The sequence below is a fragment of the Carcharodon carcharias genome, chromosome 16, assembly GCF_017639515.1.
Source record: "Carcharodon carcharias isolate sCarCar2 chromosome 16, sCarCar2.pri, whole genome shotgun sequence".
NCBI lineage: Eukaryota > Metazoa > Chordata > Chondrichthyes > Lamniformes > Lamnidae > Carcharodon > Carcharodon carcharias.
In genome coordinates, this window is record NC_054482.1 from 55,417,345 (window position 1) to 55,445,245 (window position 27,901).

The following is a 27,901-nucleotide window of genomic DNA, read 5'->3' on the forward strand; positions in this document are numbered from 1 at the left end:
AGCAATCTTCATCAGAACTGGAAAAAGTTAGACGTGTAACAGTTTTTAAGCAAGGATGCAGAGAAAGGGGGAGCAGGAAAAGAACACTGATAGGGTGGAAAACAGGTGAGATTAAATGACCAAAGGAATGATGGTACAAGACAAAAGGAAATGGTAATGGAACAAATAAGGAAACATAAGATGGGTCAATTGTCAAGGTGTAAAGGAGAATCATTACAAATAGCTTCTGAACAAATGGGAGAAGTCCTTATGGTTTTAAATGATTGAACTCTATGTCAAGTCCAGAAGGTTGTAAAGTGTCTAATCAAAAGATGAGGTGCTGTTCCTTGAACTTCTGAGTTTTATTGGTACAGTGTAGGAGGCTGAAGTCAGAGTGGGAATATGGTGGAGAATTAAAATGACAAACAACCAGAAACTTAGGATCACATTTATGTTTGAAAGATTGTATCATAACAGATGCGATAGAAACTGAGAAACTGGAAGGAAGGAATCCTTTTGGGAAGCAGGGTGGGAGGAAGTATAATCAAGGAAGCTGTGGGAATCAGTGGCCTTTTGTAGATATTGGTCAACAGCCTATCCCCAGTAATGGAAATAAAGAAGTTGAGGAAGGGGAGGACCAGGGATGGACCATGTGAAGGTAAAGGAAGGGTGGATATTGGAAGCAAAATTGATTTTTCCAGTTTGGGGCAAGAGCAGAAAGTGGCACCAATACAGTTATCAATTTATCTATGGGAGTTTTGGGAGGGTGCTGTAAAATGTGAGGGAGGGGACCTGAGCAAGACAGGAACAAAGAATGCTTCACATACCCCAGGAAAAGACAAGTATTGCTAGGCCCATACGGTATGTAGTTACACCTTCTTATTTGACTCCTCGATGACTTCTTCTAAAGGAGAAGTTGTTCAAAGTAAGAATAAGTTCAGCCAGGCAGAGGAGGGTGGTGGTGTGTATGGGGACTGGTTGGGCGTATGTTCAAGAAAGGAGCCTAGGGCCCTCTGGCTACTTTGTTGGGGGAATAGAGATGTTAGAGGGATTGGACATTATGGAGAAAAGGCTAATTATCGACATGCTTATACAAATGTATTTGGTAGTTCAATTCTGAGTTCATTTTGAATTTGTGTTTGCACATGTTTTGTTGTGTCAGTACAAACTGACATTGTTACTTGAATCTTGCCCATTATCATTGATTATTGCAGTGTGTTGAGGGAAGAGAGGAGTTGAGTCCTTTTCTAATGGTGACATTTTTCGCCATGCTGAGGAGGAGGATAATTGACCTTTGTGTGCAACTTTTAAATATGTTTTAATACTGTCAAGAAAATGATGAATTAGATGAGAAGAAAATAATTGAACATTTGAGTTAACTAATTCTCAGTGACTAATTTGAGTATTAAATATGCTCTGTTTTTATTAATTTGTTGTTTTCTAGTTCTGCACTGTAGCTTTGATCTTGGTGGACCATTAGTCGTCTTTAGCTGGAAGAAAAGGCAACAACATCTCTATCTCTACCAATGCTACTTTTGAACTTGGACACTTTTTTCCCCCTATTTTAACGGTGTTGCATAAATGCAAGTTGTTCGTCACTATATGATGAGTGAAAATGACCTTTGATTATTTCCCACCCTCTACTTGACCCCTTCTCACTGCCATAAAATGAGGACCTCGGCAGAGTGGGGGTCGGGGGGGGCTTGAATCTGCCTACCTTTATTGTCATTGTACAACATTGCTGATCTCTTAAAAGGGTAAAAAGCAGACAAATTATGATGACTGTAGAATGTGTATTCTCAAAATGAATATGGCTTTCTTAATTTTCCTGTTTAAAAAAAATAAAAGGCATTAGGATACTATATATGAAGACACAGTGAACTTGTCAAAGCTCAATTTCTATCCATTTAGCATATACAGATGTTTTGCAAGTACACTTTTCTCATTCTACTCTTAATGTTTCATAATTTTTCATTGTGCTTGGCAGACTTATCATAGAGCCCAAAATTTTCTTTAATTTGCTCATGAAATGTGAGATTTGCTAGCAAGGCCAGCATTTGTTGCCCATCTCTAATTACGCTCGAGTAGGTGTTGGTGAGCCATTGCCTTGAACTGCTGCAGTCCATGTGGTACACCCCCAGTGCTGTTAGGGAGGTAGGTCAAGGATTTTGACCCTTCGATAGTGAAGGAATGGCAATATAATTCCAAGTTAGGGTTATGTGTGACTTGGAAGGGAACTTGCAAGCGGTGGTGCTCCCGTGTATTTTCTGCTCCTGTCCTTCTAGGTTGTAGAGGTTGTGGGTTTGGATGGTGCTATGGTGCTTGGTGAGTTGCTGCAGTGTATCTTGTACATGGTGCATACTGTAGCCACTGTGCACTGTTGGTGGAGGGAGTGCATGATTCTACCTGGTGACCCAAATAGATTACCTCACTCACTTGGAACATTCATTTTTTAAATTTTTTTAGAAGCACTTCAGCTTGCAAGAAACATTTTAAGACTTCTAAGTTTGTCAAATGCTGTTTTTCAGTGAATCCTGTCACCAATACATCATCTAAATAGATTACAGCCTGGGGCAGTCCCTGCAGTAAGCTTTCCATTCTTCTGAAAGATGGCACAAGTGGAGGAGACACTGAAAGGCAATCGTGCATATTGGTATAACTCTTTGTGGGCATTAATTGTGACGAATTTCCGGGAGACATTATCCAATTCTAGCTGATGAGCTTGACTCGCTTTGTGTACATTGTCCCTTCTGCCAGCTTAGCACACAGGTCTTCGATTTTTGGAATGGGGTGCCTGTCTAGCTTAGCTACATTACTAACCGTCAGTTTGTAGCCTCCACAAATTCAGGCACTTGGTCGGCTTTAAGGACGGGGACTATGGGAGCTGTCCATTCTGAGAACTGAACAGGTTGTATAACACCCAGTTTCTCTAGTCTGTTCAGTTCAATGTCGACTTTTTCTCGCAGGGCATATGGCACCGGTGTCACCTTCATGAAGCGAGGGGTTGCTTCCGGATCCACGTGAATCTTGGCCTGCAGGTCCTGGATTTTCCCCAGTTCGTCCTTGAAGATGATGGCATACTTTCTAAGTACTTCTGGTAGCCCACTTGCTCTCAACTGGAAAATTTCAGCCCATTCTAACTTAACCTCCTTTAACTAATTTTACTCCTGGAGGCTTAACCCTTCACCTGCTACCACCATTAAGGGTACCTTTTCTGATTGGCTTCCATAATGGACAGTTACTTTGCTTATGCCTTTTTATTTGAACGTCTTCACCCATATATGTTTTTAGCTTGGCGGCTGTTTGTTTTAAACTTAATTGATGTTCAACCATTATTCAAATATCTGAAGGTATGTCCCCCGGTTACTGCAGTGGAAACTCTCATGTCCACTTCCATTCTAACAGGTTTGCCATTTACTTTCACTGTGACAAATATTGGCTCTGTCTTTCCAACTTTCAGGTTAAACAACAAGTAAATGTCTGAATTTGTTGTTTCAGCCTCTTCTAAATTGTAGATTTCATTGGGCTGCTTCTTTTGTTTACAAGCCTGCTTGAATCTTTCCCTGCATTGCCTCATCATATGTCCATTTCTGTAACAATAGTAGCCTTTGAGTTTTTTAGATTGCTAAAAGACTGCCTGTTTCCACCTCCAGTAAAATTATTCTTCAGTTTCGCTGCTAAGTTATTTTTCTTTATTCTTTGGCTAGACTGTTTCCTGCTTCTCAGCAGAGTCTCACTTTTTTGTGCCTCTTTTGGCTGAGGTTCCCCACCCATTGTGGAGATTGGCGCCATTTTGCGCATCCTGTATTGCTTTTGAATCTCTTACTGCGTTTTTCACGGCCGCACAATCAGTAGTGCCTTTTTGAAATCCAGATTCACCTTGGATAATAATCTGAATAGTGTCCTCTTTCACACAACACACTAAATGATCTGAGCATATCATTCAGAGTCATACTGAACTTGCAATGTTCTGTTAGCTGCTTCAAATTTGCCACGTAGCATGCAATTTCCTCACCCAAGGCTCTATTTCACAAATTAAACCTGAACCTCTGCATCATGACTGAGGGATTTGGTTGAAAATGACCCTTCACAAGATCCACCAATTCATGGAAATTTTTTGAATCTGGGGCACTGGGTGCCATCAAACTTCAAATTAAGCCATAGGTTTTTCTCCCACAAGTACTTAAGAGGATCGCTCATCTCTTCTCTTCCCCCATAAACTCATTCGCTTGAAAAAAAATGTGAGGCGTTCTATGTATTGAGACCAAACCTCTGTGGCTGGTTTAAAAGGATCAACTTACCAAATTGTGGCATTTTGAGAGAGGATAAATTCTTCAATTTTAAAGGAGTTTCCTGCTTACAATCATTGGGCAAAGTACAGTGCTGATTTCTTTCTTTCTAACTTGATTTCTCTAATTCAATCCTGTTTTATCCTCATCGCTAGTTTGTTGTAGGGTGGCCAAGTTGTGCTATTAGTGATAGAGTTGATCTGCAGACACTTCTTGAGTGAAAACATTAAGTTTATTTACAATATACTCAGCAGCAACTAAACGTGTGCTTTTAATTCCAACTCTACACTGTTGAGTAGCCCGCGCTACTCTCCTATTGGTTACTACAGATTATGTGGCTTCCCTAACAAGTATTATTCGTAAAGGCATATTGCACACTAAATAAAGCCATAATTCCTACACTGGGGCTTTGGCTTGAGGGGTGACCTGATTAGGGTTGTTAAGATTATTAAAGGGGCCGGTAGGGTAAACCTAGAGAAGATGCTTTTACTTGAGGCAGAGATTAAAATTAGGGGCATGAAAAGAAGACAGTCATGATATAATAGGGAATTCAGGAAAAACCCCTTTAGCAAGAGTGCTTAAAGTGCAGAACTCGTTACCAAAAGGAATAGCTGAAATAAATAGCATAGATGCATTTGAGGGGAAACTAGATAAACACACGAGAGAGAGAGAGAGAGAGAGAGAGAGAAAGGAAGGGATAGAAGTATATGTTAATAGAGTTCGGTTTAAAAAGGTGGGAGGAGGCTTGTGTTGAGCATAAACTGAAGCATTGACCAATTGGGCCAAATGAACTTTTCCTGTTGTAAATTCCTTGTAACACATTAGTTACCAGAACTTTTATGTGGCTCTGTGGTATCACTCTTGCTCAGAAGCAGAAGGCCGGGGGTTCAAGCCTCATTCCAGGGACTTAAGCACATAGTACTGCACTGGAATATAAACCTTGTTTAAGTGCTGTACTGTCAGGGGTTGTGTCTTTCAGCTGAGATTGCAAACCAGACTGCCCCCTCAGTTAGGTAAGAGATTCCATAACAATATTTCGAAGAGGAGCAGGGAGTTCTGCTTAGTGCTCGGGTCAATATTTATCTCCTATTTAATATAACAAAAAAAATAGCTTATGCAGTCTTTATCAAATCGCTGTTTGTGAGACCTGGTATGCAAATTGGCTCTCACATTTCCTACATTACAACAGTGATGACGCGTTTGAATGCATCACTGGCTGTAAGTGAGGTTGTGAAAGGTGCTATATAAATGCAAGTTTGTTTTTTTCTCTTTTAAATTGCAAATTCTGATTCTAGCAGCTGATTTCCATAGATATTTTCCACATTCCCAGCAATACAGACATAATAGTATGTGGATTATTTTCCTTCCTCTGTCCATATTTATCTGGAAAAAATATCTGATACCTTTCCTAATCTACACAGATTAATTAAAATTTCTGTTAGAATTTCTTTAACATTTTTCAAATGTTTTATAATTTTGAAAATTTTCATAATTGGATCCAGGTGTAGTACTGGGGAATGGAGGTTTCTAATGGCATATCACTATTCAAGGAATTGGAGAGCAATAGACCAGGAAACTAGAGGTCAGTCAGCCTTAGATCACTGGTGAAGAAGTTATTAGAAAACGGTATGAGGAATAAAATAAACTTCCACTTGGAAAGATGTGGGTTAATTAAGGAGAACTGGGTGAAATGGAAAGCACCAGAATAAGGAATAGCAAGTTAATAGGTGGGGTCAGAATAAGGGAGAATGCAATAAAGTCTAAATCAGGGTTACAGTGCATGTATGTGAATGCATGGAGTGTGGTAAATAAAATTGGTGAGTTACAGGCAAGATTGCCATGTGGAAATGCAATGCAATGTAATGGCTATAACAGAGATTGGTCTCAAAGAAGGGCAGGACTGGGTGTTTAAAATATTCCTGGATATAAGGTGTTCAGGAAAGATAGGAAAGGAAGAAAAGGGAGAGGTGTGACTGTACTGATTAAGGAGAGCATTACAATAGTGGATAAAGAAAATGCCTCAGAGGGGTCAAGTACAGAACCTACTTGGCTAGAGCTGAGGAACAAAAAAGGTGTAATTACATTGCTTGGTATTGTCTATAGGCTACCAACTAGTGAAAAAAGATGTAGAGGAACAAATTTGCAAGGAAATTATAGAAAGGTCCAAAAAAATAGAGTAGTTATAATGAGGAACTTTACTACTATCCCAGTCCATATTCAGGTAAGTAGTGTTAAAGAGCAGAGATGGGCAAGAGTTCCTAGTGGGAAAATTTTCTGCAGCAGTATGTTTCCTGTCCAACAAGAAAGGAGGTGCTGCTAGACCTGGTTCTTGGGAGTAAGGTTGGCCAAATAGATCAAGAGAACATTTAGGGAACAGTGATCATTGCAAAATTACAAAGAACAATCCAGAATAAGAGTAATTAACTTTACGAAAGCCAACTTCAATGGGGTAAGAACGGACCAGGGTAGAATAAACTAAAGTCAAAGGTTGGAAGCTGAACAATGGGCTACCTTCAAATAAGAGCTATTTTGGGCACAGTCGAGGTATATTCTTTTGAAAGGGAAAGGTAGGAAATAAAAAGCCATAGCTCCCTCAGATGACAAAGGAGATAGAAATTGAGATAAAGAAGAAAGAGTGTGCTTATGACGGATATTGGGTAGAAAATACAATTGAGAACCAGGCTGAATATAGAATTTTCAGAGGGGAGATGCAAAAGCAAATATGTTTAAGACGGAGCAAGAAAAGAGACTGGCAGCCATCATAAAAGGGAATTGCAAAGTCTTATATAAGCATATAAATAGTAAAAAGGAGGATTAGGGCCGATTAAGGACCAAATAGGAATTTATGTCTGGAGACTGAGGGCGTAGCTGAGGTATTAAATGAATACTTTGCATCAGCCTTTACCAAGGAAGAAGCTGCGACCCAGGTCATGGTGAAAGAGGAGGTAATTAATACACTAGAAGAGTTTAAAATTGATGAGGAGATATTAGTTAGGTTGTCTGTATTTAAAGTTGATAAGGCACCAGGACTGGAAGAGATGCATCCATGGATACTGAGGGAAGTGAGAATGGAAAGTATGAAAGCACTGGCTTTAATTTTCAGTCTTCTTAGACTCAGGGGTGGTGCCAGAGGACTGGAGAATTGCAAGGGTGTATCATCCCCATTCAAAAAAGGATGTAAAGATAAACCCAGCAGCTATAGGCCCTTCTGTTTAAATTCGGTGGTAGGGAAACTTCTAGAAACAGTAATCCACGACAAAATTAATAGTCACATGGACAAATGCAGGTTAATTAAAGAAATCTAACATGGATTTCTTAAGGTAAAATTGTGTTTAACTAACTTTTTTTTGAAGAGGTAGCAGGGTTGATGAGGGCAATGCAGTTGATGTATTGTAAATGGCCTTCCAAAAGCATTTGATAAAGTGCCGCAAACAAACTTATGGGTAAAGTTATAGCTCACAGAATAAAGGGACATTAGCAACATGGATATGAATTGGCTGAGTTATAGGAAACAGGGTGCAGTGGTTAATGAATGATTTTCAGGCAGGAGAAAGGTTTGTGGTGGAGTTCCCCAGAGGTCTTGGTGTATAGGGTACAATTTCAAAGTTTGTGGATGATGTGAAACATGGAAGCTTTTTGACCTAAGGATAGTGTAGAATTTCAAAAGGACATAGACAAGTTGGTGGAATGGGCGGACAGGTGGCAGATGAAATTCAATGTGGAAAAATGTGAAGTGATTCATTTTTGTGGGAAGAACATGGGAGAGACAATATAAAATAAAAGGCACAGTTGTAAAGGAGATGCAGGCACAGAAGGACCTGGGTGTGCATGCACATAATTCATTGGAGGTGGCAGGTCTGGCTATGAAAGAGGTTAATAAAGCATACAGTGTCTTAGGTTTTATTATTAGGGGCATAGAGTACAAGAGCAAGGGGGTTATGTTGAACTTGTATAAAACACTGGTCCTGTCTCAGCTGGAGTGTTGTGTCCAGTTCTGGGCACTGTATTTTAGGAATAATGCGAAAGTATTGGAGAGAGTGCAGAAAAGATTCATGTGAATGGTTCCGGGGATGAGGAACTTCAGATGTGAAGATAGATTGTAAAAGTTAGGACTGTGTTTTCTTTGGAAAAAAGAAGTCTGTGAGGAAATTTGATAGGCATATTCAAAATTATGAGGGTTCTGGACAGAGTAAACGGGGATAAACTTTTCCCACTCGTGAAAGGATTGAGAATGAGAGAGCACAGACTTAGCTTCTTAAAAGAAGCAAAAGCAACATGAGGAAAAACCTTTTCACATAGCAATTGGCTAAGGTCTGGAATGCACTGCCTGAGAGTGTGGTGGAGGCAGGTTCAATTGCAGCGTTCAATAGGGAGTTAGACAGTTATCTAAAAAGGAAGAATGTTCAGGGTTACGGGGAGAAGGTGGGAGAATGGCATGAGTGAATTGTTCATTCTGAGAGATGGTGAAGACACAATGGGCTGAATGGCCTCCTTCTGCACTGTAACATTTCTGTGATTCTGTGAACCGGCAAGGTTTAGTGAAAAGGCAAATCCTTTCTGATTAACTTGATTGAATTCTTTGAGGTAACCGGCATGGTTAAATAAGATAATGCAGTAGATGTTGTCTGTAGACTTTCAGAAGGCATTCAACAAAATGCCAGCAAGAGGTTTTTTTAAGAAGAGGGAGGCTCATGGAATTGATGAGAAATTGGTGGATTGGATACATGGTTAGCTCAGTTACAGGATGCTGTGTAGTATTGGTGAATATTTTTGAGACTGGGAGATGGTTTGCAGTGGCGTCCTGCAGTTAGTTTTGACATTATTACTGCTTTCAGTTTTTTTTAGATGACCTAGGCTCAGCTTTAGGAAGCAATGTTATAAAATTCGCAGATCCTGGACCAGACCCCAAAAGTCAGGTTGTTTTCCAGTTAGGGACCTGTACCTTTTCGTTTAATGCAGACAAAGATTGAGATTCGAGACATTTGCGAAGTAAATAAAGCCAGAAGTTTCCATTGAATTTTGAACTAAGATAAACTTTACTATATAAGGTCAGAAAGATAAAACAATTTACAATATCTATCTCATATTAACCCTGAATGTTAGAGTATGAGGTACATGTGAATTAACAGGCAAACTTGTGGTCAAACACACCACACTGTGCAATAAATGGCAGAAGCGACCAAAACAGATTCCCCCCGCCCTCTCCAAGTTACTCCAACTTGGACGGCCTCAATGATGGCTCATCTCACAGGGTTTCAATCTCCTCTCCCGAGACTCTGTTCCCCTGGATTCCCGAGTCTGCACTCCAGCATCGCACAACTTCAGCACTCGGTCCTGCCGAGCAGAACACTACTGCTCCAAAAGGGTATCTTTGCCCCAGCAGCACTGACTCACCTACCTCCTGGTGCTGCCTTATATCTTCAGGGCTTCTCCTGAGCCCCCATTACTTAAAGTCTGCCGATCGCAGTTATTTTTCTTGCTCAGAGCCACTTTCTCTGCTCCTCTCTTTTTCTTCTTAACTAGGAGCTCTTTGTTTCCTGCTTTGGAGCTTCTGTTGTTTTAAGTTGTTCCTCCCACCCCCTCACCCTCCCTCCCCAAGTCACATGATTGTGTGGAATCTATTTCCTTCCTTCACGCAGGTGTGCTGCTGTCAAGATGGCTGCTGGAAAGCAGTAACTGCTGGGATTGCGCATGCTGCACCCGATCCCAGTATGTGCAGGTGCAGAAACTACCAAGGCACATCAGGACTTGAAGTTTCCATCTCTCACTTGCAGCAAGTTGGATTTTGTAACAAGATGATAAACTTGACAATGTAGCTGGTAGTGATACAGATTGTAAACTTCAAGATGAGTGAGACATGATGATGAAATGACAGAAGCATGGGAGATGGAGTTCATTGTGGAAAAACATGAGGTGATGCACTTTGGGAGGACTAATATGGAAAGACAGAACACTTTTAAGTGGCATGATTTTGAAAATGTAGTTGAGCAGGCTGACTTTGGTGTGCTCATACACAAATTCCTAAAGGTGGCAGGGCAAGTTGATAAGGTGGTTGAAAAGCATATGGGTTACTAGGGTTTCTAAATAATGGTGTAGAATATGAAAGCAAAGAGATCACGCTAGAACTTGGTTTGTGGTCAGACCTTAGCTTTAGCGTTGTGGACTGAGCAATAAGAAAGATGTGATGTGATGGCCTTAGAAAGAGGTACAGAGTAGGTTTATCAGGGTACTACCAGGTATGAAGGGCTTTAGTTGTGAGGAGAGATGTAAAAGTTTGGACTATTCTCTTTGGAAAAGCAAAGGTTAAGAGGTGGCCTCATATACGGGTTTTCAAAATTGAGAGCTTTTGATAGAATAAACAAAGAAAAACTTCTCCCTCAGGCAAGTGGGTCAACAACCAGGAGCCATAGATTTAAAATAATGGCTTAAAATTCTCAACTCCACTTTAGATCTTTTCTCTCAGAGTTGGACTGAAATGCCATACCTGAGAAGGTGATATAAACTGATTCCATCAATAATTTTAAAAATGAGTTGGACAGCTACTTGAGGATGAAGAAATGCCAAAAAAGCAGGGTTGTAGGATTAAGCATGACTGCTTTTTCAAAGAGCCAGCACTGGCATGATAGGCTTAATGGCTTCCTTCCTTCTGTTCTGTAAGTTTCTCTGATTCTGTAAAGTGCTTGCATTTGAAATATGGCACCAGTAGCTAATTGCGCAGAAAGCTTAGTGCTATGTCATTTGAGTAAGTGTCTGTCATTTCCACCAAAGTTAAATGTATTGTATGGGCAGTAGGATCAGAACGCTTTCCATATTTTTAAGGTGCTGTGAACTTTCATTGGCTCAAGTCATGATTTTAATGACTATTATGTATCTCCGAACGATTGCATCGCCATGTCAACTAAAAATAGAATCTTTGATAACTTGTCAAGATAGCACTTGCATGGAAATGGAACATTGAATTTTTTGCTCAATGTTTCATTTCTTTTCATGAAATACGGCTAAACAGGGCCATTGATTTACATCAGCTGAATAATTCAAATTGATTATTAGGTTTGTAACTGTTAATCTTAGGAATCGGATTCCTTGTTTACCTTTATTTTTCTATTAGAATTAGTACCTTTGATTATAAGCAGTTGTGCACTAAAATTGATATCATGCCACACACCAGTTTCAGTTACCACAAACCTATTTCACATAGAACCCTTCCAACCTCCAGGGAGAATCTTCTATCCTGTTGGACTGGAATCCAGTTTGAATACTGGTTTGGAGAGGTGAAGGACATTTTTTAAAAATTCATTCACGGGATGTGAGCTTCACTGGCTAGGCCAGCATTTATTGCCCATACCTAATTTCCCTTGAGAAGGTGGTGGTGCCTTCTTGAACTGCTGCAGTCCATGTGATGTAGGTACACACCTGTAGTGCTGTTAGGAAGGGAGTTCCAGGATTTTGACCCAACGACAGTAAAGGAACGGTGATATATTTCCAAGTCTGGATGGTGAGTTACTTGGAGGGGAACCTCTAGATGTGGTGTTCCCATTTACCTGCTACCCTTGTCCTCTAGGTGGTAGTGTTGTGGGTTTGGAAGTTGCTGTCTAAGGAACCTTGGTGAATTCCTGCAGTGCATCTTGTAGATAGCACACACTGCTACTGCTACAGTGCGTTGGTGGTGGAGGGAGTGAACGTTTGTGGATGTGGTGCCAATCAAGCGGGCTGCTTTTTCCTGGATGATGTCAAGCTTCTTGAGTGTTGTGGGAGCTGCATTCATCCAGGCAAGTGGGGAATATTCTATCACATTCCTGATTTGTGCCTTGTAGATGGTGGACAGGCTCTGATAAGTCATGAGGTGAGTTACTCGTCGCATGATTCCTAGCCTCTGACCTGCTCTTGTAGCCACAGTATTTATATGGTTAGTCTAGTTCAGTTTCTGGTCAATGGTAACTCCCAGGAAGTTGATAGTGGGGGATTCAATGATGGTAATGCCATTGAACATCAAGGGGCGATGGTTGGATTCTCTCTTGTTGGAGATGGTCATTGCCTGATGCTTGTGTGGTGTCAATGTTACTTGCCACTTGTCAGCCCAAGCCTGGATATTGACCAGGTCTTGCTGCACTTGGAATGGACTGCTTCAATGCCTGAGGAGTGGTGAATGGTGCTGAACATTGTGCAATCATCAGTGAACATCCCCACTTCTGACCTTGTGATGGAAGTAATGTCATCGATGAAGCAGCTGAAGATAGTTGCACCTAGGACACTACCCTAAGGAACTCCTGCAGTGATATTCTGGAGCTGAGGTGATTGACCTCCAATAACCACAGCCATCTTCCTTTGTGTTATCATGGAGAGTTTTCCCCCTGATTCCTATTGACTCCAGTTTTGCTAGGGCTCCTTGATGCCACATTCGGTCAAACCCTGCCTTTGATGTCAAGGTCAGTCACTCTCACCTCACCTCTGGAGTTCAGCTCTTTTGTCCCTGTTTGAAACAAGGCTGTAATGAAGGCAGGAGCTGAGTGGCCCTGGCAGAACCCAAACTGAGTATCAGTGAGCAAGTTATTGCTAAGCAAGTGCCGGTTGATAGCACAGTTGATGATCCCTTCCGTTACTTTACTGATGATCGAGAGTAGACTGATGTGGCTCTGATTGGCCCATGCTGGGGACTTCTGGAGGAGACTGAGATGGATCATCCACTTGGCACTTCTGGCTGAAGATTATTGTGAATGTTTCAGCCATATCTTTTGTACTGCTGTTTTGGGCTCCGCCATCATTAAAGATGCGGATATTTGTGGCGCCTCCTCCTCCATTGAGTTGTTTAATTGTCCACCATCATTCACAATTGGATGTGGCAGGACTGCAGAGCTTAGATCTCATCCGTTGGTTGTGGGATCGCTTAGTTCTGTTTATCACTTGCTGCTTATTCTGTTTGGCACTCAAGTTGTCCTGTATTATAGCTTCACCAGGTTGACGCCTCATTTTTTGGTAAGCCTGATGCTGCTCCTGGCATGCCCTCCTGCACTCTTCTTTGAACCAGGGTTGATACCCTGGCTTGATGGTAATAGTAGAGTGGGGGATATGCTGGGTCATGAGGTTACAGATCCTGTTAGAGTACAGTTCTGCTGCTGCTGATGGCCCACAGCACCTCATGGATCATCAGTCTTGAGTTGTTAGATCTGTTCGAAATCTATCCCATTTAGCAGGGTGGTAGTGCCACACAACACAATGGAGGGTATTCTCAATGTGAAGGCAGGACTTCATTTCCACAATGACTGTGTGCGGTGGTCATTCCTACCTATACTGTCATGGGCAGATGCATCTGGGGCAGGCAGGTTGGTGAGGATGAGGTCAAGTATGTTTTCCCTCTTGTTGGTTCCCTCACCGCAGACCCAGCCTAGCAGTTATGTTCTTTAAGACTCGGCCAGCTGTAATCCACTGCACCATCCAGTACCCCCTCAGATTTTTATCAGCTTTAAATACATGCAGTTTTTAATGAACTATGTGAATGCACTGAAATTTGCAAAGGAAATTCATAGCTCACAACTTAGGTTAGATTGTTACATAACTAGAGTTAGGTTTTCTGCCTTTGGAAGTAAAGGCTCCAGCTGCAGATGAAGGGCATATACATCTTGAATTAAAATTATTCTCCATTTCATCACTTAAATATTCATCCCAGTTATTTTTAATTAAGAACCCTGCCATTATTGATGGTCTTCATATGCCTGATGTGTTTTAAAATGAAGCATAGAAACTGAATCATTGAAGGTGTTATCCCTGGTATTTGTGATTCCCTGAACATTTCAATTTTGAATAAAATTAATCTTTCTTTCAATTATTTTGTTCTTTCAATACCTTCACTTATTCTAGGGCATTTTCTTTTGATTTCTCTTACTTGTCATACATCAATAACATTACAACACACAAACAGGCAGGTGTTTTTCCACCATCGGGCACCAAGACTGATGCCATTCTCCTGCTTGTTCACTTTGTCAAACAACCGTTTAATTATCTTCTAAAGCAATTTTTGGATTATGTTTTGACACCAATTCCAAATTTTAACCGTCTTCTTTATAAAGAAACTCTTTTAACTTCCATGTAATAACTTGTACTTTACTGGTCTTTCTGGAACTGGACTTTTAACTTACAATACAACTATAATGATCCATTTGCTGCTTTACTAGGTACCTCCTCTCCAGATATGGAACCCACCTTTGGGGGAGGGCTGCTGGATATGGTAAAAGGTGGAGCTGGACGACTTTTCAGCAATTTAAAGGACAACCTTAAAGACACCTCCTCAAAGGTGATACAGTCTGTAGCCAGGTAAGCTGCTGGGAAATTAACTGCAGTGGAAATACAGGCAGTCTCTTATATTGTCCCCCACTCACTTTTATGTTTGTAGAAATTAAAATTATAATGCAGACCCAACTTAATTCTTATAGTTCTTAGGAGAAAATGTTCGAAAATTTATCCATCTTCTAATATTTGTATTATGTTTTGGATTTTTAATGTTCAATTTTTCTTTGGGTTCTCCTGTAAGTGAACCTCATGACCTCTACAATCCAGAGTGCATCCTTTTTCTGCTCAATATCCAGGTTAACAATAGTATGACCCAGGAATCATAACAAGCAATCCTAACTTGTACACCAGCTACTGGAGTGTGTCACATGCCATCACATGAACCTCTTCTCTTCAGAAACAGACTGAATTTACACTCTAAGCAAACTAATTCCTAAACTCTGAACAAACAAATCTGCATAAAGTAGATGGGTAAACAATGAATTGTTAAACAGCAAGCCATGCATTTCTCTATCTTCTGTATCAATGCTATGGATGTCAATAATTTTCTCTTGAATTATTGACTTTAAATTAGAAACTCACTCCTTTTGATGTGGAACAGACAACTGTTTGGAAACAAGTTTGACTTGTCTTGCATAAAACATTAAACATCAAGTTCTCTGGCTGCTGGCTGAAGAATTGACTTTTACTGTAGACTTCTTTCTCACACAAGCTTACCACAGACATAATACCAAATATCATTGAAGTTATGTAGAAAGATAAAATATCCGACTGCGTCTTTCATCATTATATTAGATCATGAATACACCCTTTGATACTCAATGGTTAATCAACTTTTGAGAATGATGAAGAATTTTGTGATTGACTGTAATGACTCTAATTAAACAGTTAACTCAAACAACCCACTGTTCTGGCTTTAAAAATATGAACAGGTGGCATTTCTGTTGAGAAATATTTTGTTCAGGGGTAAACACTGAAGGACAGAATGTGTTCCTAGAAATTCAAAAAATTAGTCAAAAGTGCAACTCAGAATGGAAGTGTTAATTACAATATGAAATAATCTTTCCTTGCTAACCATCCCATCTCTAGGACCTTGGACACTGTCTACTGCACCATTCAAGTAACTGTTTGGGCTGTGTTACTAATGCGAGGTTTTAAATGATTGTTACGTTCGGGGACTGTGTTTAAATTTAGGGTGAAATGGAGGAATGAAGGGGATCATGTGACCTGTTCTGAATTCTGCTGACAGCAAACCTGGGTGGTTTGATTGTTAAAGATTAAAGGGACCCCAGCTTGTTTCACTACAAAGAAGGTGCAAGGTGTTCACAACTTGTAGACAATGGCAGAAGCACCTGTGTTGACAAGGATCAACTGTTAGGAAGATGTTAAGAATGGTTATACTTTAATAGTTTATTTAATTTCAAGGTAGAATGAAGTTGGAGTCTAAATGATAGCTAATCAGCATGCTACCTAGATAAAAGGACCATGTGATTTAAGTCACCATGGATGGATGGGCATTGAGAGGGGAAGGATGCATAAAAAGCCATTTTAGGATTACATTGCAAGGTTCTCCTAAAAGATAGCCTTGAATTTAACAGATAGGCCAGTCTGCTAGGATCTGAGAGAGACAAGAGGTGGCAAGACACTATGGTTCACTGTGCAGAAACATGGGTGGGAGCTCGTGCTCGGATTGAAAAGACCCAATTCATGAAGATTTAAAATAAGGCTGTAAGGTTGCCTAGCTTGAGGTAAAGGGAGAATATCTAGGAAAAACCATCACCATGAAAGACAGTTCTGGGGCTAAAAGTTACCAGGCTGGGAAAGGAAAAGAATGGAAGTCAACCCTTTGGAGCCAAGAATCACTTAGGACTGGTTCTGGGAGAATTGAATGTCTACTTAAGGGACAATGTAAAGTATAACTGTAAAGTGGGATTTTTGGTTGTGGAGCAGATGCTTCCCCTTGTGGGCATTCTAGAACGAGAGGCCATAGTTTTAGGCTAAGGGGTGATAGATTTAAATCAGAGATGAGGAGGAATTACTTTTCTCAAAGGGTCGTGAATCTGTGGAATTGACTACCTCAGAGTGCAGTGGATGCTGGGACACTGAATAAATTTAAGGAGGAGATAGACAGATTTTTAATTAGTAATTGGTTGAAAGGTTATGGGGAGAGGGCGGGAAATTGGAGTTGAGTCTGAAATGAGATCAGCCATGATCGTATTGAATGGCGGGGCAGGCTCGAGGGGCTGAATTGCCTACTCCTGCTCCTAATTCGTTATGTCATCTTATGTTAGAAGTAAGAGGGGAAGTTCTGTGCTATGGTTTAAAGTATATGCTGCTCACAAAAATAGTGTGTAATTAAAGTTGCTTTTAGTTTTTGTTGCAGTAAAAGTTGTAAAATTTGAAATTTTGTTGTGTGGTCCTTTAAATTGGTCACTGGAAATTCAAATTGCTTTTTAAAAGTTGTTGGTCTCCAAGGGGATCATAATAGCTGTGCCTTATCCTGATGTGTCTCTTGTCCCTGCACAGCACAGTCAGAGAGGTTAGAGCCTTTGCTGCTCTTTTTTGCTTCTTGAAGACACATTTGTGTGTTGTCACAATGTTTTCTATCTTCTTCATGTGTGATTGCAGATTTCCCAGTTTTCTGTGCATGTAGACCTCCTAGCAATATAAGTACCATTGTTCCTTAATAAATGTTCATCAGATTAGTGAAAGCAAGGAGTTTCAAATGCACTGAATTCTAAACTTAAGCTGTGAAAGAACATCTGAGGATCAGAATATTGAATAGGACTATTTTCCTGCATAGAATTAACCATGTGACGAAAAAAATGGCAGCATAATTAATGCTTCATGAATATTTGAAATGCCAGTTGTATGGATAAATAGAGGTGTTATGAAGATGAGGGGCTGGTTGGGGAGTGATCTGCTGTGATACGATCAATCATTGTCTCATGTTTCTGATGGAGTACAGAACTGCAGTGCAGATTAATTTAAAAATTATGAAACAGTACACAAATCGCACTAATTTACATATATCAGTGGATGTTTCTTTAAACAAACTGCTGCTGCTCTTCTGCCTGTGCCTTAAGGTATCTGTAAGCAATGCCACAGGAGGTATAACTGGTGTATCTATAAAATTATTCTACTTTGTTTTGATAACTCAGTGGTGAAAACTGTTCCTTTTGTTGCATTCTTCACTTTATCTTGATTTATTTTCATTTCAGCGGCTCTTTTGTATCTGCTATTAATGTTGTCTGCTCTTCCTGATGGTAATGATTCTTCCTGAGAGACGGTTCTGCAGTTACCATCAATCCTCTGGTACATTGAGGAAGTGATTTTTCTTTGTGTCTGATACTGGACTGAGTTGGTATGTTGCACAATCATCTGGGCATACTGGAAAGAAAATCCTGGCTAGAGATTAGGGATGCCTTGTTTTAGGTAGCCCTTGTCTGGTGGGTTGTGGAAACCAACTTCAATTGCTGCCCTGGATCTCCAAGCTTCTTAAAGCAAAATAATGTAGATGCTGAAAACCTGAAAGAAAAACGGAAAATGCTGGAAGTACTCAGGTCTCGCAGCATCTGGAGAGAGAAACAGTTAACATTTCAGGTCATGACCCTTTCATCAGAGCTGTTCACATTTCAGAAATTTCCATTCATTTTTCTTCACAAAAAAGATTTTGGGAATTAATTACATTTGAGTGCTGAGCTAGTTCTAAACAATTAGAATTTTTTTAAAAATTGGCATGCTTCAGGATTAAAGATATGTATTAATGCTAGGCTAACCACTTTCTAAGGGTGCTCTTGTGCCGCAGTAGGTAGCATCCCTATCTCTGAGCTAGAAGCTTTGGGTTCGAGTCCCACCCCAGGACTTGATGGCCAAGGAAGGTGTGCTCATAATGCGGCCAAAGAGATTGATTCTCTGCAAATCCTTCCAACACTTGCCAGTGACAGGTGGTAAGAATGGGAGAGATTCCTGGTTAGCCATGTGATGGCAAGAAATTTGTAGCCCCTAGCATCACTATCCATATCTCCAGACTATAGCATGCAGTCTATTTTAAACAGAGGCAATGAGAATCCCAGATTCTTTAGGGAATGACAGTCATTATTTATATTGAGAATAGAAGGAGACGTCCATCTCTGGGAGGAGAGGTAACTTGTTTTATTAACTGGCCTACTGAAGTCAGAGGAACCAACATCCTGCTTGTAGGAAAAAGGGGACAAAGTCTAAGAGTGGTCAGTCAGTCAGTTAGGCAGCTGAAAGGAAGCCTGGCTCAAGCGGGCAAAACGTTGGTCTCTTCAAACCCAGAGCCAGGCAGGATCAAAAGATCGGCCAAGAAAGTTTAAGTGAGACTGAATAAGAGTGGGGTGGTATGCATCTATTATTTTATTATGTTGAGGAAGATTTGTTGTAACAAGGTGAGATTTGATTACAACTGTTCTGTATGTGCACTTGCTATCTACAAAATAAAGCAGTTTAACGATTTGAGTCTGCCTGTGCCTTATTGAAATGTTTCATAGCAAATCTTTGAAAATATTGGAGTAATATACATGAGGTTACATGTAAAAGACATGATATTTAATTCTGATCTCCAGGGTTTTGTTGCTACATCTCTGGATTATGCTATCATATAATCCAATGTTGGACAAAATAGGCACTCTGCTGAACAAAAGATGTGTGGATTGCTTATAGAAGTAACCAGCCCTGCTGTACCCACAAGAATATCTAAGGCAGATCCAAAAGATGTAGCATGCTGGTTTAGAGCACTTGCTGCTCACTCACTTGCTTAACATGGTTTGTCAGAGCTTGACTAATGGGAAAATATTTCTAAATGCCAAGAATTGTGCAGTCGTCTTTTCTAAGGATTTCCTTTTTATTATTGAAATAAGGATAATTGTGGATGGGAGTGATAAGAATGACGAACCAGAAAATGGAAGACAATATTGCATTTTAAAATGAGACAAGAAATCTCAGCTTTGGAAATTCTACTCTTCTGCCATTTGAAATAATTAATTCTCTTGTACCAAACGTAAATAGTGACTCAAACAGAATAAATCAACTGACATATGCAATACAATTAAATTAATTTTAAAGAGATCTCCAGCTGTAGTTGGGAAACAGAGGCATGGACTGCACTGGTATTAAAAGGTGGAGATTTGAAAGTTTTCAGCATTGATCTCTAGCTAGTGGTCAGCCAACCTGACAGTAAAGGTACTATAGGAAAAACCAAGCCAAGGTATCTCTTCCTAGTTGCTTCCCAGAGACTGCCAGGATGATTATCTTCCCCTAACCAGCTTAAGCATCCTGTTATTGTGTGCCTGAAAGAAAAATCAAAGTTAAATTATATAGTTTATTTCCCAATGTTCCCAGGAGGTTGATCTGATTGCTGATCTCCAATGAACAATTTGAAAAGGATTCTAGTCCTACCTCAGTGGGTGTCATTCCTAATCTAATCTAATTAATAATGCAAAAATAGCTGCTTCCGGTAAAGAGAAGTGGATTCCTTTGGGTAATGAAAAAGTTGATGTTTTCAATGTATATACACCAAACCTTGGTGTTATGAAATGGATTTGGACAGTCTCAACAGTTCTAGTGGGCAGGAACCCATTGAAAAGCTGTTTGAATTGTACCAATTGACATTAAATTGGTAATGTAATTCATGTAGACCATTAGAATAATTGCTGCAAGGGGTGGAAACATTATCTTTGCAGTCAGGGACACTCTTCTGAGGTTAAACTGGAAATGGATTATTATGACAATCGTGTGATGATTTTGGCTTTTAGCTTGGGAGTGCTTGATGTTTACATTGGATGCTTGAAATGGGTTGTCTTTCCTTTCCCATTGCTTGCTTCCCTTATTGTTACATATATTTTTATATTTTTGGTGAATTTTATAACTCTTTTTCTTTTAGGTGTTCATATGTTATTATAGAATTTTCAGAACTATTGTTAAACAATGTCTTGTTCAATTTAATCTCTGCTTTGTTTTAGTTACGCCAAGGGAGAACTTAATATTTCTTACATTACATCACGGATAATAGGTACAAATGCATGCTTTCATTTTTGCAATTAAAGTGTTTAAGCTTATTATAGTTATTAGCTTATAGAAGGGATAGCAGATGCATTACTAGTAATAGTTAATTTGTTAGAAAAATGTATAGTAGATTGCTAATGTAATTCCTGTATTTAAGAAGGGGGACAGAATATGACCAGGGAACTATGGACCAGTCAGCTTAACATCAGTGGTAGAAAAAAAAAATAGAATCCTTACTAGGGGGAGATGGTGGCGTAGTGGTAATGTCACTGGACTAGTAATCCAGAGGCCCAGGCTAATGCTCGGGGAACAGAGGTGTAAATCCCACCACAGCAGCTGGTGGAATTTAAATCCAATTGATAAAATTTGGAATGTTAAAAAAAAACTAGTCTGTGATAGTGACCATGAAACTATCATTGATTTGTCGTAAAAACTCATCTGGTTCACTAATGTCCTTTAGGGAAGGAAATCTGCCATCCTTGCTTGGTTTGGTCTATGTGTGACTCCAGACTCTTATCTGGTTAACTCTTAACTGCCCTCTGAAATGGCTTAGTGAAACACTCAGTTCAAGGACAGTTAGTGATGGGCAACAAAGACTGGCCTTGCTAGCCACATCCCTTGAAAGAATAAAGAAAAAAAAACGAAAGGAGATAATAGGAAAACATCTGGAAATGTGAAATATAATAATGAATAGTAAGCGCGGTTTTCCAAAGGGAAAATCTTGCTTGACTAACCTTAATGAATTTTTGGAAGAGGTAACAGAGAGTGGACAATGGTAATGCAGTGGATATAACAACTAATTTTCAAAAGGCTTTTGCTAAGATGCCCCATAATAAACTATGAATATGGTTTGAAATTGTGGAGCCAGTGGACAAATGGCAGAATGGATTGCTAGCTAGCTTCAGGACAGAAAGCAGAAAGTGGAAAGAGCTGGGATATGGTGTTTCACAAGGATCAATGCTGGACCACTAATGTTCACAGTTTATATTAATGATTTTGACTTTGCAATCAAAAGCACAATTTCCAAATTTGCAGATGACACCAAATTGTGGTGGTCGTGGGGGAATAGTCAGTACTAAGGAGGACTACAACAAATTATGGGAGGGCATTAGTAAACATTTGGAATAGGCAAATAATTGGGAAATGAAATTCAACATCGATAAATGTGAAGTAGTACATTTTGGTAGCAAGAATAGGGAGGTTACTTATTACTTGGAAGGTGCAAGTTTAGATGGGGTAGAGGAGCAAAGGAATCTCTGAATACAAAAATACTGATCACAAAGATTAGCACCACAAGTTAGCAAGGCCATAAAAAAAGCAAACCGAATACTAGGCTTTATTTCACGAGGGATAGAATTGAACAGTAAGCAAAAAATGCTAAATCTGTAAAGAACCTTGGTAGACCCTACTTAAGAGTTGTTGTGGTTGCCATAATATAAAAAGGCTATTGAGGCCCTGGAGAGTGTGCAGAGATTTACAAGGATGATACCTGCAATGCATGGGCTTGTATATCAGGAAAGGATTGACAGGCTATGTCTCTTTTCTGTTGGGGGAAAAAGAAGGCTGAGGGGTGACCAGATAGAGGTCTTTTATATTATGAAAAGTTTTGATAGAGAATATTCTCACTTGTGGGGAAGTGCATGTCTAGAGGCCATCAGTATAAGATAGTCACCAAGAAATCCAATAAGGAAGTTAGAAGAAACTTCTTTACCCAGAGTAGTGAGAATGTGAAACTTGCTACCACAGAGAGTAATTGATGTGAAAAGCATAGATGCACTTAAGGGGAAACTAGGCAAGCAAATGAAAGAAAAGGGGACAGGTGGTTGCGATAGAAAATTTAGTTGAGGAAAGATGTGGGGAGGCTTGAGTGGAGCATAAACCCGGCATGGACTTTTTGGGCTGAATGGCTTGTTTCTGTGCCATATATCCATTGTAATCCTATGTAAATATTTTGTTTTGCCTTTTAGTCATTACAAATTCTTCCCAATTCATTAATTTCTATTCAACTCTATATCCCAAGAGAATGGTTTAGGCAGTTTGTAACCTGCATCGAGCCATCTTTCAAAGGCTACTAGGACACCCTCAGGTGGTTGGGTGAAATTTTCCCACTTGTTTTTGGCACTATGCACTTTGTTTTTTAAAATTCTAAGTACATTGTACCTCTTGGTTAAACCCTAAGTTCTTAAATATTTATGATTTGTGCTTGGAATGAGTTGGGATGTTTTGCTTCCAGACCCTGGAAGTACTTGGTTGTGTGTAGGAGGATTGTAAAGACAGTTGTCTCGCCTGGGCATGTTTTTGGGTGAGTGGTATGCTTGTATTATAATTGATGGCTGCAGAATCCAGAGTTGCATATTTGAGAGATTCCCAGAGCGCCTAGCCTAAACAGTGATGAGTCTCCGCTGGCCCAGTTAGTATCTGGAATACTCAACAGTTGAATGGTGCAATACCACAGAGAAGACTTGCCTACAATATGACAAAAAGTGCATTTTCACAGCCAGTCACAGAGCTGTAATGATGTGTTCGTGAAGTATGCATCTTGGTTTCGCAGCTCTTTTACAGAGTGGATGGAGAGTGAAGAAATAGAAGAGAACGAGGAGAGAAATGCTAATAAAGTAACAATGCCTTTTGGAAATGTGCTCTACAGCTGTCTGTGTGTGTCTCTCTCTCTCTCTCTCTCTCGATAAATTAACTAAATTGGGTAGGGTCTTTCTCAGTAGATACACTAAGTTAGGTTGAGTCTATGAAGGGACAAAATATGTCAGATTTTTGGAAGGGGTAGAATAGTTGGAGCTGAAGAACTTTGCTAACTTTAGATTTTCTATTGCAAATATGTGCATTCAACAATGGTTCAGTAATTTGAAATAAATCAATTTAATTAAGTGTGTTTGAGATCAATATATCTGTCTGATGCTAGTTTCCACTGTCTTGTCAGTGATATCCTATCCTGCTGAAGGAGTGGAGTTGAGTTTCAAGAATCAAATTGATGATGTCCGATCATTTTTGGATTCACGGCACTTGGATCATTATACAATCTTCAACTTATCTCAGAAATCCTACAGAAGTGTCAAGTTTCACAATAGAGTAAGTATGTATTGGTGCCAGCTTGATAGGTATTTGCTGGTTAAAAGAGCACATTTTATGAATTTTGTTTTAGTATGAGATTATTAGTGTTTTGTTTGGTTGTGGTAAAATTTTTAAGTGTTAGGCAGACTCTTCTGTGTTTGTGGTCACATGATCTGATCTGAAAAAGAATGATGTCAGTCAACAGCCTGCATTTATGTAGCTCCTTTTAGAATAAAATTTTCCATAGCCTTTCACAGAGGTGTAAACAGGAAAAAAATAGAGGTGTCATTTTAGCATTATTGTATTCTGCTGCATGCTCCTGGTGACCCTGATTTGGCCACTATTCATATTTTGCCTTGCAAGAACAGCAGTTGGTCTTCATAATTGATCCTTTATAACAGGCATGTCTTATCTGCCCGTTCTAATGAACTAGGAGGACCCTAAAGGTCCCAAAGCACTATTCAAGAGAGCAGGGAATTTTCTGAGTGTGGTGGCCAATAATTTGTCCTCAACCAATATCAGCAAAAATAAAACACGTTCTTCTCATTTCCTAATTGTGGGACTTGCTGTATATAAATTTGTAATTCATTTGGAGGTGAGATGTCTATAGCGATGTGCTGATGGGACTATGTAAATGAAAATTGTTTTATTTTCAGAGATCCAGACTAGATTTACCATACGATTGATATTATTGTAATATAAATAATTGTTTACATTTCATATCTTCATTTTGTTTTCTACCCATTACTCTTGAAACAGCTGTTTCACATTTGAGGTTCAGTTGCATGAGTGGGACCTCTCCCAAATAGTCATGTTTTGTGTGAGTCTAGATGGTGATTGTTAACCGTAGGATAGACAACTACCAAGTTTTATTCTAATATTCACACGTACAACTCACTGGAAATGTCACTGGATTAGACCCGAAACATTGATTAATTTTCCGCTCTGCAACCCTCCATAGTCCAGACACTCAATGGCACTCCATTGCACAGTGATGAGAGAAGCTTAGGAATGTTTTCCTTTAAGGTCATTGTCTAGTAAATTTGGCTGTTAAACTCTCAAATTTGACGTCATTGTTGTCATAATTAAAAACCTAGTTACAGGTTCTAATTTTTTTTCATACTTTGAAACTTTTGGCTTTTATTGAGTACTTTCAGCTAATGAAAGCTTGGAATTTGTCTTTCTTTTTTATCAGAAGATAACAATGCCATGTAATAACTTAAAAGAGAGAATGCTTTCATGCCCTCAGGGCATTCCAAAGTGCTTTACAACCAGTGAAGTACTTTTGAAGTCTCAGAATCACAGAATTGTTATGTTGTAGAAGGAGGCCAATCAGCCCATCATGTCTGCTCCGGCTCTCTGAGCATTTTAAACTTAGTGCCAATCTCTTGCTTTTTCCCAGTAATTATTATTTATTTAAATAGAAATAATGCACTCTTGATTTCCTCAATTGAACCTGCCTCCACCACACTTCCAGGCAGTGCATTCCAAACCCTAACTACTCGCTGTATGAAAAAGTTTTTCCTCACCTTGCATTTGCTTCTTTTGCAAAACACTTAAAAATGTGCCCTTTGGTTCTTGATCTGTTTGAGCGGGAACAGTTTCTCCCTATCTACTCTGTCCAAACCCCTCATGATTTTGAAAACTTCTGTCAAGTCTCCTCTTACCCTTCTCTCCAAGGAAAACAGTCCCAACTTCTCCAATCTTTCCTCATAACTGAAGTGTTTCATCCCTGGAACAATTCTTGTAAACCTCCTCTGCACTCTCTCCAATGCATTCACATCCTTCCTATAGTGTGGCGCCCAGAACTGTACACAATACTCTCTAGCTGAGGTCTAACCAGTGTCATATATAAGTTCATCATAACCTCCCTATTCTTGTACTCTATGCCCCTATTAATGAAGCCTAGAATACTGTTTGCTTTAGTAACAGCTCTCTCTACCTGTCCTGTCATCTTTATGACTTATGTACTTATACACCCAATTCTCTTTGCTCCTGCACATCCTTTAGAATAGTATGCTTCATTTTATACTGTCTCTCCATGTTCCTTGTATCAAAGTGCATCACCTCACACTTGGTTGAATTTCATCTGCCACCTATCTGCCCACTCCACCAATGTGTCAATGTCCATTTGAAGTTCTACACTGTCCTCCTCACAGTTTACAATTCTCCCAAGTTTTGTGTCATCCGCAAACTGTGAAATTGTCCCCTGCATACCAAGATCATTTATATATATCAGGAAAAACAAGGGTCCCAATATCGACTCCTGGGGAACTCCACTACAAACCTCCCAGTCCAAAAAATACCCATTAACCATTACTCTCGGTTTCCTATCCATCAGCCAATTTTGTATCCACGTTGCTACTGTCCCTTTTATTCCATGACCTATAACTTTCCTCAAGTCTGTTGTGTGGCACTCTATCGAATGCCTTTTGGAAGTCCTTATCAATGGGTAACATACTGGCATGGAAAGATGATTGGCTGGCTAACAGGAAGCAGAGACTAGGCATAAATGGGCCTTTAACAAATCCATGCTGACTCTTCCGAACTAATCCACATTTTTCCATGTGACTATTAATTCTATCTCGAATAATTGTTTCTAGAAGTTTCCCCACCACCAAAGTTAAACTGATTGGCCTATAATTGCAGGGCAGATCTTTACAACCTTTTATAAACAAGGACGCAATGTTTGCAATTCTCCTGTCCTCCAGCACCTCCCCGGTGCAGTTGCTGCTGTGATGTTGGAAAAACAGCACCCAATTTATGCACAGCAGGGTCCCACAAACAGCAATGTGGTAACAACCAGACAATCAGTTTATTAGTGATGCTACTGAGGCATAATATTGGCTAGGAAAGCAGGTATAACTCCCCTGCTGCTCTTCAAATTGTGCCATAAGATTTAATTTACGCTCCCCTGAGAGAGCAGATGAAGCCTTGGTTCAAGTCCTAATTAAAAGACACTTCTCGGCAGCGCAATACTCCTTCACTGAAGTGTTAGCCTAGATTTTCATATTAAAGTACCTGGAGTGAGTTGAGCTCACAACCTTCAGAGCTTGAGTGCTATCCACTGAATCACAGCTGATATCTTTTTTGCAATCACATAATTTTCATTGCCGTGTCATAGTGTTGCTTGTATTTGAACATGATGCACACCTGCAATGGTGCCATGCACACAATGTTTGTTTTTTTTTGCGTTGCTGAAAAGAGACACGTCTAAGCTTTTCGTCTTGCACTCATCAGGACACTTGCAAGAATACCAAGATAAGGGGAAGACATCACTTTATACTCTGTGAAAAGAGTGCTGATTGGTTGGCAAGTGGCATTGCCATGGTGAATGCACCAGTGATGGTTGCTGTCAGTTAAATGCCAAGGGTTGTTGAAATTTAAACCAGTTAGCTTGATCCTGATTGGTCAAGGCATTGCCCTGAGGAATGAGTCGTTGAATGCCAGTTACTTTTTTTTTAGCTGAAACATGTATGTACATGTTCTTGTTTGCAAAGAACAAGGCCCTGTGTATTAATATATGTAGTTTCCAGTACACACACGTGTGCCATACTATGAGCCAGACTGATGATGATAAATTGATTGTCAATGTAATTCCAAGCACATTGAGTATTTTTTTTTGATTCTGTTTAGCCTCTTGTCACAATCTTTCCTTCTTTTAAATAGATATCTGAATGCAGCTGGCCAGCTCGACAGGCTCCCAGTTTACATAATTTGTATGCAGTGTGTAAGAACATGCATCACTGGCTGCAGCAAAACCCTAAGAATGTCTGTGCTATACATTGTGTGGTAAGATTCAGCAAAACTGCAAAATTAAAAAGATTGTTGGGTAAATTCACTACATGGTATGAGAACATATAATTTCAGATTCAATCCCTAGTTTGAGGTAAATTAGCTGATTTAACTAGGGAAGCATTTGAGGTACGAGAGTTTGGCATTTCTGGACTGGAGTGGGGAGGGGGAGAGTATTATCCAGGTTGTTCACGATCAATTACAATACACTGTCTATTGCTGGAAAATACATGTATCAGCTGAATTATGCGATCATGTCCTTTTGGAATGGCTGGTTGGTTTGTCACCAGTTGACATCTGTGATTTGGCTTACACATGTAAAGTAAGTACTTCAAGGCATGAGCTGCAGCTGTCCGTGGAATTTGTACACAGTTTAGAGCTGTAGAGTGGAGAAAAGGGTTTGGGGGGGGGGTGCAGTGATATGGGGAGAGGAGTACAAATTTATGGTCAAGAACTCGAAT

The 27,901-nt window shown here is 39.8% G+C and overlaps 1 protein-coding gene across 2 annotated transcripts in view; it reads left to right on the forward strand.

Moving 5' to 3' along the window:
* The window catches only part of dnajc6 (DnaJ (Hsp40) homolog, subfamily C, member 6), a 112,163-nt gene that overhangs the window by 23,760 nt on the left and 60,502 nt on the right, over positions 1 to 27,901 (forward strand). The window contains exons 3-6 of one of the 2 annotated variants that reach the window (XM_041208383.1): positions 14,438 to 14,576; positions 20,537 to 20,586; positions 23,515 to 23,663; positions 27,315 to 27,437. In XM_041208383.1, coding sequence (XP_041064317.1) covers positions 14,438 to 14,576; positions 20,537 to 20,586; positions 23,515 to 23,663; positions 27,315 to 27,437 — 461 coding nt within the window. Of the gene's footprint in view, positions 1 to 14,437; positions 14,577 to 20,536; positions 20,587 to 23,514; positions 23,664 to 27,314; positions 27,438 to 27,901 lie in introns of those variants that run through there. The other variant, XM_041208382.1, reaches the window with a different exon arrangement.